We start from the raw sequence: 15,640 nt of genomic DNA on the forward strand, positions 1-15,640 counted from the left end.
ATTCAAAGAGGTAACTTAGAGGTTTTATTTTCCTAAGTTCAGCAGGTTAGAATTCTGTTTTAATTTACCTGCGTGAATAGTCGTTGAATCCATACGTGAGAGAAAAGGAATCCTGTTTTCAACTTAGAGTGGTTGGAGACGAAATTCATGGTTCCTTACAGTGTTTAAAACCGTGTAACATGCTAGATTCAGTAGTATCTTGCCGAGTTACTAGATCCATGACTAGGGACCATAATTGGGGCACTCAATATTGAAATAGAGACTTCTTGGGTGGATGGAATCTCAAATCCACCAAAAACTCCTTTAATGGGGAGTGTGAGAAAAGGATGGTTATGAGAGGATTTTTGGAGGCTTAAAGATTGAGGAGGGAAAGTGGAGTGTTGAAAATGAATGTTGAATACTATTTTAAGTAGGGTTTTTTCATGGTTGATCATTCAGTCGGGTTGCATTGAATGATCATGCCATATAAAATGTCCAAATTGAGATTTTTCTCCTCGTTTGGCATTTCAATCTTCAAGTTAATGGGATAAGTATCCTAGATCTATGGAAATTCGGCTAATTGAACTAAGGAATGTTGCTCATGCCTATTAAAAAAAAAATGCAAGAACTGTGGTAAAATAATATCCGTCGACCCCTGTCTTATATATGCACATTTACAGAGTCATATATACATACATATATATATATTATCACACATACACTTATTCCTTAAAATTTCACGCAGACATCCAAGTCTAATTTCTTCTGGATCTCAGAGCTTGCTTCTTGCAATCTCCACTAGGAATTGAAGAAGATCTATTGACGGATCTACTAGGGATCTCAAGAGGAGCCTGAAATCCAATATTCTCAACAGCGCCAACTGTCTTGAACAGTCTTCTTTTATTTACGTCCTCCATCAGGGAACGGTGCAAGAGTTGGCTTCTTATGTCCACAAATGATCGGATCCTTGTCAGGCAACGATCGGCTATCGATTTTCGTCCACGACTCGATTGTCGTGGGTCACACCGATGGTGAAATTCATGTTCCGTGGAAGGGCCGGCTTTGATGAGTTCGTCAGGGCAAAATCTAGAGGACTGTGGGCTCTTTGTGGATTGGGAGACTTCCTTGCTTAGGCTCAACTCGGCGTCATGTTCATTGCCGGAGTTGTAATTGAAGTTAGAGTAGCAGTGGGAGCTTTGTGAGATCGTGTCATCGTCGCCGAAGAAGTCATCTTCTTGGACCATCAACAAGGGAGATTTCGTTAGATAAACAGAAAATTAGAGAAAAAAATAGCCTTGAAGGAGGAAAAGAAAACGTACCATGAAGCCAATCTCCAAGGCCGGCCTTCCCTTTTTTCTCACTGTACTCGTTGCCTGCAGAAAGTGAAGCATGAGATGAGGACGGAGATGGAGGGTAAAATGACTGGTGCGACACACTTTCTTCGTCTCCGTAATTGAAGCTATGGTGTTGGTGACGTTCGGCTATCTCCAGCTTCCAATGTGGCACCAAGGCGGATATTTCTTTATCTATCACCTCTGCAATTTCATGCGGCTCCCTATCCGTTATCTCTAGTTCCTTCACCATCTCCATCGCAACATCGATTGAGGTGTCGCTGAAGATGTCGAAGGGAAAGTACACATTTCTCACCTTACCTGCATTTTCATCCGACAGGTGAAAGGCAAAAAACGAAAATCCACCGTTAGGAGTGAAAAGAAAGGATAATCTTTGCAAAAGGTTAGACTAAGCAACAGTTTCCATGGCATACCATCTCTGTCCACAATCTGTACTCTGAGGAAAATGGTATCATCTTCTGGATTCATACTCCCAGTGATGGTCATGTCAGTTCTTGTTAGTTCAGGATCATAGGGAGTCTTAGACACGATTTTGGAGAGATTCAGACTGCTGGAACCATATCTTGAAGCTGGTTTAGCTTCATCCTCGCTCAACTGGAGAAATGGATCCAGTAGGAGCTCCTTTGCAGACAACCTCTTGGATGCACTCTCCAGACATTTTCCAACAAATCCTTGAGCTTCCAAGTCTTGAATTCTGTAAAATGCTACGGGCAACTTTCCCTGGACGAGAAAAAACAATTTCTTTTCAAGAATGATTTTGTTTTTCGCCATTTTGAATCAAGTGTGAGGATCGAAAACTTACCGATGTTACTTTTTTGTAGATCTGTGCTGGATTACAGCATTCGCTGTAAGGGTACTCAGAAGTAAGCATTTCAAGAACACACATACCGAAGGAGTAGACATCCACTAGCTCATTGTACTCTTCTTCATAAAGCTCAGGAGCCATGAATTCCGGTGTTCCTGAAATATCCAGTCATTTTGGAGTTAGAAGCACGTTTAGGAATCAAGGATATTTCACATTCAGGAAGGTAACACTGGCGTTCGTTCACCTATGACACTGTGAGCTGCTTGAGCACCCTTGAGGACTGCAGCTAGGCCAAGATCACCAATCTTCACTTGCCCGAGATGACCATTCACAAATATATTATCACACTTGAGGTCCCTATGGATCACTGGTGGATCGTGCTCATGTAGGTAAACAAGGCCTTGCAGTATTTGCCTCGCCCAATTCTTGACCGCCCGGATGTTTACTCCTTTATACTTCTTTCGGTACCTGAATTACCATATTCATCATCAACCACAGTTTCTGCTAAATCACGTTTAAAAGCCTCTTATAGAAATCTCCACTAAACTACTTTTTCAGGTCCGCCGCCACCACCACCACCACCACCAATAATTATAATTCTGTGAAACGCTGTAAGAGATTGAGATAGAAGCCAGGGATTTTAGGGAATTACTCTCTTAGACTCCCTGAGGTAAACATCTCAGTGATGAAGTTGAACGTCCTCTTTTCGACATCGATCCAAGACGTATAGTATTGAATGATGGAATCATGATTTAGAGTACTAAGGAGATGAACTTCAGAGTACAAACGCTGCAGTTCCTCCGGTGACTGTAACACATCATTGAGTTTGGCTTGGTTCCAGGCCACCTCCATACCTTGCAGCTCGTCGAAAGCCTTGTACCTGTTTGTCTCTTACATTATTAAACAATATTCCACACAAAACCACTTACAAGAACTGATCTATCCAGGTTTAAGTGAGCTTACACTGTCTTTGTTGCTCCTTTGCCCAGTACTTCTTTGAACTGCAAAAGTATAAACTTAAGCAATTCTACAGTGCAATTAATCGTTCATCTTTAGAAAAACGTCCTTTTGCAGGCTCAATTAAAGAAAATACAAATAACTTGCTTGGATTTTAATATATAGTAAGATATAACAAAAAGAGGGCGTCAGAAAAAAAAAAATGGGAAGACTTGGTACCTACTTGAAATAGAAAATTGTTAAAAATATTAATATAATCGAAGTCAAATAGCGAAAAGTTAGATCGAAAAAATAATCAGCAGCTCTTAAACAATTGATCTGGAGCTTTCAGTTGAGACAAAAGGTCGATCCGTTTTAGCTCCATTGATCATGAAAAATCAACTATTTTTGAATTTGAATTTGAATTTCGATAGTTCGTTTCTGTAAGGAAGAAGACAGAATAACAAACAGAAACTTACACGGCCATAACGACATGATGGATCGGTTTCGATGTAGCCGTACTCCGTCTTGCCCATGTCCATTCGATCACCAACCCGCGCATCGAACATGGCTTCACTGTGTTCGATCGGTTCGCCCTCTTTTTCCGATGAATTAAAAGGCAAACCAAAAGGGGAATAAAAGAAGAAAAGAAAGAAAGAAAGAAGAAAAGAAAAAGGAAACAAAAACAGGAATCTCACAAGCAGAAGGCTTATCGTAAACGACCGGAAAATGGTCGAGTCGGATCGCAGCGGATGCTAGATCCGAGGCTTTCCTTCGTGGTTCTCATAGGAGAAGATGCCGAAGAGAAGCCAGAAGAGTCTTGAGTAATCGATCCTCAGCATGGTCCAAGCCATGTCTATCACCACGCGTGAGTAATCGAAATCCTTTGTGAACATTGATGTAACAGCTTCGATGGGTAGACGGAATTGAACAGACAGATAAAACAAACACTGGGGGGGTGGGAAGAGATTTTTTTTTATCTTCTACCACTGAGACGAATGTTCTCTGGCTCCTTTTGTTCCTTGGTGGAGTCTTTCCTACTTTGTGCGAGGGTATTTTCGAAAGCTTTCAGAGATTAGGCGTATAGAAGTTGTGTGAAATACTGCTTCTGAATTTGAAGAATCTGCGGCCACGCTTTGCTGGTAGCATTTGTGTTTGAGAGAGATTGCCACGAAGAGAGAATCAATAAGGTTTTAGAGAGAGAAAGTTGGCGAAAAAGAGGAGGAGCTCTGGTGACTGACTACAAACGGAAGGTTAGGTAGAGAGAGGCGTCTCTGTGCTGAGAAGATGGAAGACGAGAGGTGAGAGGTGGGAAGTAGGCGAGTAAATAAGAGGCTAGTGGACGGAACTTCTTGTGGGGTCCAGTAAGATAAGCATCCGATGGGCCCACCGGACGTCAAGCTCCTTGGCAACTTCCTCATGAGTGGATTCCGTGGCCAATGTGGCGGCTGGGGTCAGCTTGGCTACAAGCTTAGTCAGGTTTAAGATGGCTTTAAATGGGGAAGGATGATCTAATCAACGGTTATCTCATAATCGGACGGCTGAGATAGCCGCATTTATGGATCAGCCTTGTTAAATTAGTTTTAAGGTGGCTTTAAATGGGTTTAAGATGGCTTTTCAATTGTTGAAACGGTGGGAGGGAGCGTTTGAGCTCTCTGAAAGATGAGAATTTCATGCGTTGCCTAGGGATATTTTAACCTCAATTCATGCTTCTACGACGACCTTGACACGTTCAGCAATTGCCTAGTCTTTGTCAAAGCTAACCGCAGTCTCCCAATTGGCTGCCCAACTTCATTGCATCCACTAATCCGTTGACAAATTTGAACCAAGCGATTTTGTTTAATCTCCATATACTTCCTTGAAAGAGTCTCATCACTTAAATATATGTTTTCCCTCCTTTTTTTTTAATATTTCCATAAACTAAAAGTGGGGTCCCCATGACGTTTTCATTTTTGTCCAAACCCTAGATTTTTTATTCTAGGGTTGACTATACGTGCCTTTCTCATGTCTACCTACGATTGGATGGAGATTTTTTTTAAAAAAAATTATTTTTCTAACCTAAAGGAGAATAAATAGGATATGAAAAGGGTGTTATTTATCTATTTATTTATTTAGTTATTAGTAGTAAGAAAAAGTTTGATGTTGGTGCCCTTGACTAGCTCCTTCTCAAACTTTTTCATAGAAAGGTGGCTCACTTATTTATGATAAAAGTAATAATAAATATTAAAATAATAATAACAACAAAATCAGTTGAAATTTTCCAAAATGACTAGCCCACTTAGAAAACGTTTTTCTCAACTAATAATTAATCCATGTGGGACTATTTCTTAACAATCCCCCTCACATATCACCCTCTTTTGCGGTTCTATAAGTGGATAATTTGGGTAGAGGCTCATATATGAGTACCTACTTTGATACTATGTGAGGTTGGGTCCAAGGCTCATTCCAAAATGACTAGCTAATTTAGGAAACATTTTTCCCAACTAATAAACATGAGGGAGAGTGTTAAGGAATAGTCATATATGATTTCACTTTACATATGTCTATCGTTAAAAGTTTTTCTTTAGGAAAAACGGGAAAAAAAAAAAAACAAAAGACAAGGACAATAATTTAGGCCTATTGGTGGAAGTGGGTAATATTGGTTTCGCTTCTAAGGTCTATATAAAAATAGTTGAATTGGGTACAATTAACTACACGCGAGATGACTAAGGAAATGTTCATTATTACTAATTATGTATCTGGACAACTCCCTCTTCTCACTATTATATGCGACGGTATTTCATTCTCTCCCACGTTACCAATCAATTGCCTCATTCTCCATCTTCAAACCAAAATTTTATCAATCAGATAATGTTTTCTGTTGGCTTTAGAAACACTTCATATACTTCATTAGCCTCATAAAATATTAGCATCTTCTAACTATTTGTGCGGCTGGTAATGGATACATGATTTTTCTAAAGCTTCGCTGCTTCCGTGATGGAAACTACTTCGTCTCACAGCATCCTTTATAGACTGAAATCTCATGAAGAAGAATCTCCTTAATCGTCCATTGTAGACCTGTAATGAAGAATGCATTTTGCTTTATAGCTTCATCGAAACGAAGCGAGCTAATGGTCAAAGAGTGCAAGTTTTAGTGGAAGGGATGACTCAGGGATTTCGATTCTATTCTCTGAATTTGTTCTCGTTTTATATGTAACAGTCAACCGGTGGTGGCAGACACTAAAAAGCTAGAGTGGGACAGAGGAGTTAATGATCACACTTTGGATGAATAGTCAAGCCAATTGTGGAAGTAATGGGAGCATGGAGAAGTGGTTGAAACAGCGCTGGTGTCCATTTCTTCCCAAACTCAATGAAGACTATGTAGAAAAGTATCCAGGTGCGAGTACCTGAACCTGTCACTTGATAGTTGCACCCTAGTTGTGACCAGTACTACATAAATACCTTCAGAGACGGAATCAGAAAGTTTGCACCAGGAAATAATTTATATAACAGTGAAACTCGTGTTCCATCGTTAAAATGTATCTCTAAGGATGAAAAAGTTAAAAAAAAAAACAATCCCCAAGTAGATTGTAAATATATATTTGCAAGTGATTTATGAGAAGCCTTGTACAAGAGGAAGAGAATGAGAGAGCAAGAGAGGACGAGAGTGATCAAAAGATTCGATTTTTTTAGAGTCAGAATGATATATGTTACAATGTGCGACCCACCATGGTGCTCGAGCAGGTGGGACCCACCCTGAGGACGTGGGACACCAAGAAGGGTCCTCACCCAAGCAAGCACGAGTTAAAGAATTAAGAAGCACAAACTGAGATGAGTTAGAAGACTTGAAGATCAAGTGGGACCCACAAATATCTCACAAGCTGGCAACCTGACGCCGAACAGGATAGCAATTATTCTGCAGGCGAGTCCAACTGATGATTCACGAGAGGAACACGAGATTCGCCCCTAAAACATAGAGAAACCCTCTCTGATGTTCAATTCAAAATATCTCAATCAATAATGATGTCTCCTGTTCACAGAACAGAGCCTTAAACAAAAACAAAAATCCACGTCTCCGACAATTCTGGGCTGCATAGCTAAAAAAAAAGGCAAACCCCAAACCCTCAAAATTCTGGCCCAACCCGGGTTCAGAGAAAAGATCCAACTACCTACCCTTTTTGCGTTGATATGTCAACTTGAGGTATTTCAATGCCAACAAGGTGCTATCTGACAACTCAGCATCATTTGACTCGGCTTCTCCTGCATCAGTCGCCTTGGGTTGGAAAGAACTCGCCCTCGAGTTCACAATAGCTTCATTAGAATCCACAAAACAAGGACTCAGATGTTTGATATTAAAGACATCAGAAGTCCTCAAATGACCGAGGAGGCGCAATCTATAGGCATTATCATTGATCCTCTGCAGGACCTAACAGGGGCCAATCTTTCGCACCTTAAGTTTAGTATACTCTCCAATAGGAAAACAATCACGAGTTAAGACTGCCCAAACAAAATCACTAACATAAAAAAATACCTGATGACGGCAGCTATCGGTCTTAACCTTGTACTTGGCATTACTCTCTTGAATGGCCAGCTTCACCTGCTCATGGATACCTCGAAGATGCTCTGCCATCTTATCTGCCTTGTGACTCAGGCGACCCACACGTGGAATAGGGGCTAAGTCAAGCACCCCGGATGGATTCTGACCATAGACAATCTCAAATGGGCTCATACATGTGGTTCTGTGTTTCGACCTGTTATAGGCAAATTCTTCGTGAGGTAATGCCATATCCCACTGCTTCGGTTTAGTTCCTGTCAAACTCCTCAAAAGGTTTCCCAAACTCCGGTTCACCACCTTGGTTTGACCATCGGTCTGGGGATGGTAGGCGTTGCTAAAATTCAACTTTGTCCCCAGTTTTTCCCATAAACTCCTCCAAAAATGACTCATGAACTTAGTGTCACGATATGAAGTAATGGATTGGGGAACACCATGTAAATGCACAATCTCCCTGAAGTAAAGATGGGTGATCAATGCAGCATCCATTGTTTTCCTGCAAGCTACAAAATGGGCCATTTTGGAAAACCTGTCAACCACAACCAAAATAGAATCCAAGGCCCTTTGGGTACAGAGTAAGCCCAACACAAAGTCCATACTGACATCAACTGAAGGGGCTTCAAGTACCCGCAAAGGTTTGTACAAGCCCGCATTAGTGAGAACTCCCTTGGACCGCTGGCACATATAACAACGCTCCACATAATGAGCCACATCACTGGTCAATTTGGGCCAGTAATAGTGAGAAGAGATCAAAGCCAACGTCTTATTTCTCCCAAAGTGACTCCTCGTTATGAAGTTCACTAATAATCAACTGCCGTAGTGAACACTCTGGAATGCACAACTGTAATCCACGAAATAGATAACCATTATGCAAAATAAAATCAAGGCGTTGACCATTAGTTACCTCCCCAAGTATCCTCTCGAATGAAGGATCTGCAACATACATATCAGAGAAAGCCTCAAATCCTGCAACTCTGGCGCTCATGGTGGTGAGGAATAATGTACGACGGCTCAAGGCATCTGCGACACGATTCCCTGCTTGGTGTCTCAGTGCAAACGCGAACTCCTGCAAGTACGCCACCCACTTGGCATGCCGTCTACTCAGCTTGTGTTGGCCATTGATGTACTTCAGGGCCTCATGATAAGTGAATAGAATGAACTCCTTCTGTACCAAGTAGTGACGCCAATGCTTTAGGGATTGAACTATGACATAAAAATCCAGATCATATGTGGAATAATTCTTCTTGGATCCTGATAGCTTCTCACTGAAAAAAGCTATTGGCCGCCCCTCCTGACTCAGAACACCACCAATGCCAACCCCAGATGCATCACAGTTTACCTCAAACACCTTCTCAAAATCAGGAAGTGTCAAAACTGGTGCCTCTGTCATCTTTTGTTTGACCAGTTGAAAAGTGGCCTCTGCCTCCTCGGACTACTAGAAATCACGGCCTTTGAGGCACTCTATGACAGGAGCAATCAGAGTGCTGAAGTTTCTAATGAACCAACGGTAGAAGGACGCCAAGCCATAGAAACTTCTAACATCGTGCAAGGTCTTTTGTGTGGGCCACTTCAAGACCGCATCTATCTTCGACTGATCTGTATGAACACCATCAGTAGACACAAAAAAACCAAGAAAAGTTACAGAAGTGGTGAAGAAATAACACTTCATTCGAGTGACGAATAGGCGCTCAGTCCGCAACATATCAAAAACAGCACGGAGGTGATCAAAATGTGATGCCCACATCGGACTATAAATGAGGATATCGTCGAAGTAAACCACAATGAATTTCCCCATGAAAGGCCGTAAAACCTGATGCATAAATCTCATAAATGTGTTGGACGCATTGGACAACCCAAAAGGCATGACCATCCACTCATACAGCCCATGTTGCGTCTTAAACGTTGTCTTCCACTCATCTCTAGGCCTTATTCTGATTTGGTGGTATCCGCTTTTAAGGTCAATTTTGGAGAAGACCTTAGAACCGGACAACTGGTCTAACATATCATCCAGGCGAGGAATGAGGAACTTGTATTTCACTCTAATCTTGTTGATTGCTCTACTATCAACACACATACACCAAGAGCCATCTTTCTTCGGCACCAGCAGGGCAGGAAATGCACATGGGCTCATACTCTCACGAATGTAGCTCCTCTCCAACAACTCTACCACTTGAAGCTACAACTCTTCAGATTCCTTGGGGCTGAGGCGATACGCCTATCGTTTAGGCAAACTGGACCCCAAAACAAGGTCAATCTGATGCTGAATATCCTCATAGGAGGCAGTCCAAGAGTAAGATCCTCTGGCATTAGGTCAGAAAACTCGGCTAGGAGCTGTTACACCTGCTGGTAAATCTGGATTCACGTATGTGGCACTATTCCTGCAAGGCAATAGAGCATAGATTACATCTCCACGACCTATCTCTACTAAAAACTTGGAAATTGAAAGCAGGTTAGTAGTACCGGCTATCGGGGTAGCAGTGGGTCCTCCCCAACGAGGTGCCAACATAATCTTCTTCCCTTTGATGCTAAGGGAATATATGTTCTTCTGCCGATCATGAATAACACTACGATCATACTGCCAAGGTCTGCCTAACAATACATGACAAGCATCCATAGACACAACATCACACTAAGCATTATCAAAATATTTCATGTCCATGGAAAAAGATACTAGGCATCGCATATCTTCTGTTACCTCACTGCCTTTAGTTAGCCATGACAACTTGTACAGTTTGGGGTTATGATCTGTCTTCAACTGCAATTTCTGGATAATCTCTTCTGACACGACATTCTCACAACTACCAGTGTTAATGATCATCTTGCAGACTTTATCTGCGATTGTGCAGGTCGTGTGAAAAATATTGGTTCGCAATCAATCGTCCCCTGAATCGCCCTTGGGAGTCAACAAACTCTTAAAAATGACCAGAGTCTCAAGGCCATCTCCATACAACACATCTCCATCCTCTTCATCGTCATACATAGGCTCACCAATCTCCTCATTTTCGTCTGCCACGTCCTCCTCAATCAGGAGATTTTTGCCCTTCTAACTAGCAGGCTTCCTACACTCAGTCGCTTTATGTCCCTGTTCACCACATCATAAACATCTAATATTTGAGTTAGTACCTTGTGGAGGCTGCTAGGCAGGACGGGATTCTTAAGGGTGAACTAGTCGACTGCTTTGATTGCTTCTGATCATTGGCCTCCTGTTCTGCTATTTTTCCACAGCCAATGCACGCTGGTATGCTTCAGAAACGGTCCACAACGAGTGAAGACTGAGGACGTCCTGCAAGGGCAGTAGTAATCTCCTCCCCCCCCCCCCCCCCCCCCCCCCCAAATAACGTGCCATCATCTTCTCTTCCATCTCAGATAAATCATTCCATTTTATCAATTGATAGAACTCCTCCGTGTAATCATCAACCGATCTCAGGCCTTGCCTCAACGAATGAAGTCACTGAAACAAGGTTTGAGTGTAGCCAAAAGGAAGGAAGTGACCCTTCATCTTCATCTTCTCCCAATCAATGATCTTGGCCTTGCCCTGCCGGTCTCGTGATCGGCTCAACTACTCCCACCATGCAGAGGCTCTGCCCTTGAGTTTGATAGCAACCAGTTTCACTTTGACACAATCTGGGACTTCCTTATACTCAAAAATACGCTCTATTTCATTCAACCAGTTGACGAATCCTTTGGCCTGTAACATACCAAAAACTCGGGTAGCGTCACTCTGAAACCAAGGTCTCCAGATCAATCCCTCCGATCGCGGTGCTCCTAGCATCGAGCATGATTGCGATATGGGTTTTCGAAACTGGCATCGGAATCGTGATCTTCCCTCTCACGATCATCGAAATTCTGCATTGTTAGATGCTGGGTTAACTCTACAACTTACCTCTATAAATCTTCAATCATCACATCCTGAACATTATGGCCATGTGTGGGACTTCCTTGTTCAGACCCAGCCCGCGACGACCACGACCACGACCACCAGCCATGGAAACTAGCAAAATTTCACCCCAGGAAGATACTGAGGGTTAGGTATAGTAGACGCGGCACACGTCAATCTCATTTCTTCTGGAAATGAGATCTCCCGAAATTTAAATTTCAGAAATCGAGACCTCCCGAAATCGAGATTTCAAAACCGTCTTTCCCGAAATTGAGGCATCTCCGGTGGCCCTCTCCAGTCGTCGTCTCCTGTGACGGTTCCTCTCTCCCAGTTCTGGCGTCTCGCACGGCACAAGGTTCTCTCTGCTCGGAAGAAACCCCTATTTCGGTACTCTGTTCCCTATAAGTGCCGAACCCTTTCTGTTCGGGCAGCACCGTCGAACGACAGTTCCGGCAATGACAACGGCACCGTCTAAAGGCAATTCCGGCAACGGTACCGTCGAACGGCAGTTCCAACAACGACGACGTCCTTCTCAAACCCTCTTCCTTCTGAGTCCCTGTCTTCCAGCAACGACCATGAATAGCAGATTTTTTCGGTCAAGTGTCGAGTTCCTTCGACGGCAGTGTCGTTTCTCGGCAATGACGACGGCGTCGACTTTGCTCTAGCTGCTTCTCACCGCAACGTCTTTGGCGAGACCCAATTCTCCCCCAGTCTGATGCTTTGATACCAACTGACGCCGGATAGGATATCAATTATCCTACAGGCGAGTCCAACTGATGATTCACGGGACGAACGCAAAAGATTTGCCCCTAAAACACAGAGAAACCCTCTCTGATGTTCGATTCAAAATATCTCAGTCAATAATGATGTCCCCTGTTCACAGAACATAGCCTTAAACAAAAAAAATCCATGCCCCTGATAAGCCGGGGCTGCATAGCTAAAAAAAAGGCAAACCCCAAACTCTCAAAATTCTGGCCTAATCCGGGTTCAGGGAAAAGATCAAACTACCTGTCCTCTTTGTGCTGATTTGTCAACTTGAGGTATTTCAATGCCAACAACGTACTATCTGACAACTCAGCATCATCAGACTCGGCTTCTCCTGCATGCAACCTTATCAAGATGAGCTAGAAGATCATGAGGCACCCACAAGGATAAGGCCACAAGTTGGCCTATTCGCTTATATTCGCGTGAATGAAGAAAGAGTTCTAGTTCAACTCATATTAGTCTTCTAGTAGATTGGTTCGAATAGACTGATCGTAGAGAGTTAGAGTTGGAATGTAATTAGGATTGAAAGGCTAATTGTATAAGGACTTTACCTCTTCCTCTACTATAAATAGAGGTGTTGTAATTCGGAATTGATCAAGTTACACATCTCATTCTTGAGTTAATCTCTCTCTTTCTCTTTGCTTGGTGCCACCTCTCTTTTCTCTTTTATTTTTTCTTCTCTCTACACGAGAGCTCTTCTTCCCTTTTCTTCTTTTTTCTTTCTTCTTTCTCTTGCTCGGAATTATGGAAAAGGGATCCTAAATTTAACATGGTATCAGAGCATTATATTTAGGATCCCTCATAAAATGAATGCTCTAAAGAAGTGATGATCAACACCACTCAAAGAAGGCTCTTTTATGAAGGAAGAACACAAGCCGCGAGATAAGTGTTCAAATTTTTTATTTTTATGTTACTGGTTTCCGAATTTAGAAGATGATTTAAGGATGAGTATGTGAATGCTTTCATTTTATTATATTGTGGATATGCATGCCTCTCTATCTAGAAGGAGTTATTAAAACAGTTTTGTCGGTTTGGACATTCTGTTTACCGAGACCAGTCCATGATCAGATTGTTGGCATTTTGTTTGTCGTGGGATAAGAGTTCCCTGATATAGAAGATTGTTATTGAGTCTCTTATGAGTGGTATTAGAGAAAAAATCAGAATAATAATTTTGCATCAATACTAAAATTCCCCATACATCAAGTTGTTTGAAGAGGACTACTTGGTGTTATTATTAGAATTTTTTTTAGGAAGGGTCTATCATGGCTGAAGAGAATATGAATATCAAAGGTGATATACTGAGAAATACCACCATACCCTTACGTGGGGTATCAAATTTTATGAGTTGGTCCACATCGGTTCGGAGGTTCCTTATAACAAAAAGCTACTTTGTCACCACACCACCTGAGGACCACCTATTGATGAAGATGATATTTTTTATAACAAATGGTTGAAAAATGATACTTTGGTGATTAGTTGGCTAATCAATAGCATGGAAGAATATGTCTCCAACAATGTTATTCATCTTGACACTGCTAAACAAATTTGGTAGACATGTGCTAAACTGTACTTTTGCCCGGATACTCTACATAGACCATATGATATTCTCCAAAGAATGTTGAATACTAAACAAGGAAAAAATATCCATGAGTACTTGGCTCGCTTTAGAGGTTTTCTTCAAGAGTGGAAGTTATCGCAGCCTTCAACCACAAATATTTCTATCCAAGACAAACAGAAGGAAGCCTTAATTACTGCTATTTGTCTTGCAAATGTTAAACCCCATCTTGAGATTGACAAGAGTCAACTTTTGAGTGCTTCTGCTATCCCCAAGTTTGATAATGTATGCACAATACTACTTCATATTCCAGATACTTCTTCCTTCACTACTGAAGTATCATCCGCTATGTATTCCGATCATAGAGGATCAACATCTGACTGTGGCCGAGGTAGTGGTTATAGAGGAGGCAGAGAAAGAGGTGGAAGGATTGGTGCTAGCAGAGCAGATGGGAGAGAATGTAGTCATTGTAAAAAAATTGGCCACACTATAGATCATTGCTATTACAGGGCTTGCACTTACTATGGACAATATGGCCATTATAAAGAAATATGCTATAAAGCCAATGGATAGTCAGAATTGACAAGGGCAAGCCTTTATAAGTGATAAAAAGAAGAACAACCCACAAAATCAGTAGCATAGAAAATTTGTACTGATGAAGAGTATGAACTATTTCAAAAAATGAAGATAATGCTAGGTTCTTCTCCTAGTTCCTCCGCAACTACTATTGCCACTACTGCTTCAGGTATGTTATTTGCCTCATCTTCATCCTGGATAATTGACTCAGGAGCCTCCGAGCATCTTACAGGTAACAAAAAATTATTACATTCCCTATCTCCAAGTCTTTCACACAAATTTTTTACCATAGCTGACTTTTCTCAAACCAAAATCCAAGGGAAAGGTTCCACTTCTGTCACACCATCACTTCCGCTCACTGATATTCTTTTCGATCCTACTTTCCCTTTGAATCTATTATCTATTAGTCAACTGAAAAAATATTTTAATTGCTCTATTACCTTCTCACCCACTTCATGGTAGCTCAATTTTACTGTTCTTGGGGAAAGGTAAAGACAAACCGAGTTGATTTCCATCCAAAACAACAACTTGAACTGAGTCTAGCGTGGAGAAAAAAGGAGAGAAACCCATTAGGAAAAAATTGGAGGATGAATGGTTATGTACTTGATGATCCTAACCCTCCCTCTGAAGCTCTATTTATAGATTTATTAAAATAACTGTATTACAATAATACCCTTGAACTTAGGGTTTAGGGTTTAGGGTTTTAACCCTAGAACTTTAACTTAATTACATCAATGCCATCTCTATGAGATGACCTTTTATTTATCATCCTGCCATCTTGTATGTGGGCCTATGGGCCTTCTTCTTGATCTATGGGCCTTGAGCTAGTCTTTTATATCTCTTGGTTGCATGGGTCTTCCTTGGTCTTATGGACTTGGGCCCATCTTCTAATACACTTGGATATGTGGGCCTTGGTCGTATGGGCTTGGGCCCTATCTTCAAGCTGGGGGTAAGAGAACAGCATGAACTCCTAGCTTGCTGCAAATGATGTATAAAATCTTTGTATAAAATGGCACATCTTCCAATATGTTTCACCTTCCAACACTCCCCCTCACGCTGGTGCTCTCGTTCATGAGGCTCAGCTAGCATATATCAGTTAGAGTAAATCACTCCTAGCGGCTAAGACATTGCTCCATACTCCAGTCTTAACTCATGCTGGATGTAGGGCACATTCCGTCTTTTGTAAGCAGTGTGTCTATCGGCATTGTTCTAAAGTGTCCACCTCCACCACTATGTCCCTCCACAGGACAACGACTCTCAAGTT

At 41.8% G+C, this 15,640-nt stretch overlaps 1 protein-coding gene across 2 annotated transcripts; it reads right to left on the minus strand.

Moving 5' to 3' along the window:
- Nucleotides 1-628: 628 nt before the first annotated feature.
- On the minus strand, nt 629-4,353 carry LOC137934725 (probable serine/threonine-protein kinase WNK4). Of its 2 annotated transcripts, none has more exons than XM_068779240.1 (8): nt 3,552-4,353; nt 3,100-3,137; nt 2,789-3,016; nt 2,381-2,604; nt 2,134-2,291; nt 1,745-2,051; nt 1,299-1,631; nt 629-1,210 (listed from the first exon to the last, which is right to left on the minus strand). In XM_068779240.1, the coding sequence occupies exons 1-8, from the start codon at nt 3,639-3,641 to the stop codon at nt 735-737; spliced, it is 1,854 nt and encodes a 617-aa protein (XP_068635341.1). In that variant the 5' UTR covers nt 3,642-4,353; the 3' UTR covers nt 629-734. The 2 variants fall into 2 exon arrangements, with proteins under 2 accessions (XP_068635341.1, XP_068635332.1); XM_068779231.1 differs by having other exon boundaries at nt 629-1,213.
- Between the last annotated feature and the right edge of the window lie 11,287 nt (nt 4,354-15,640).

The sequence above is a fragment of the Aristolochia californica genome, unplaced genomic scaffold (assembly GCF_029961685.1).
Source record: "Aristolochia californica isolate CCGP_79_NKW_82.1479 unplaced genomic scaffold, dmAriCali1.0.hap1 SCAF_10, whole genome shotgun sequence".
NCBI classification, from domain to species: Eukaryota; Viridiplantae; Streptophyta; class Magnoliopsida; order Piperales; family Aristolochiaceae; genus Aristolochia; species Aristolochia californica.

Bases quoted from the DNA above. Each gene is read 5' to 3' on its own strand.
- LOC137934725 (XM_068779231.1), bottom strand. From the start codon at position 3,641: ATGTTCGATGCGCGGGTTGGTGATCGAATGGACATGGGCAAGACGGAG. The intron at 2,292-2,380 runs GTGAACGAACGC...TGGATATTTCAG, and splicing joins AGCAGCTCACAGTGTCATAG to GAACACCGGAATTCATGGCT. The intron at 2,052-2,133 runs GTAAGTTTTCGA...TTTCTCGTCCAG, and splicing joins TCTACAAAAAAGTAACATCG to GGAAAGTTGCCCGTAGCATT.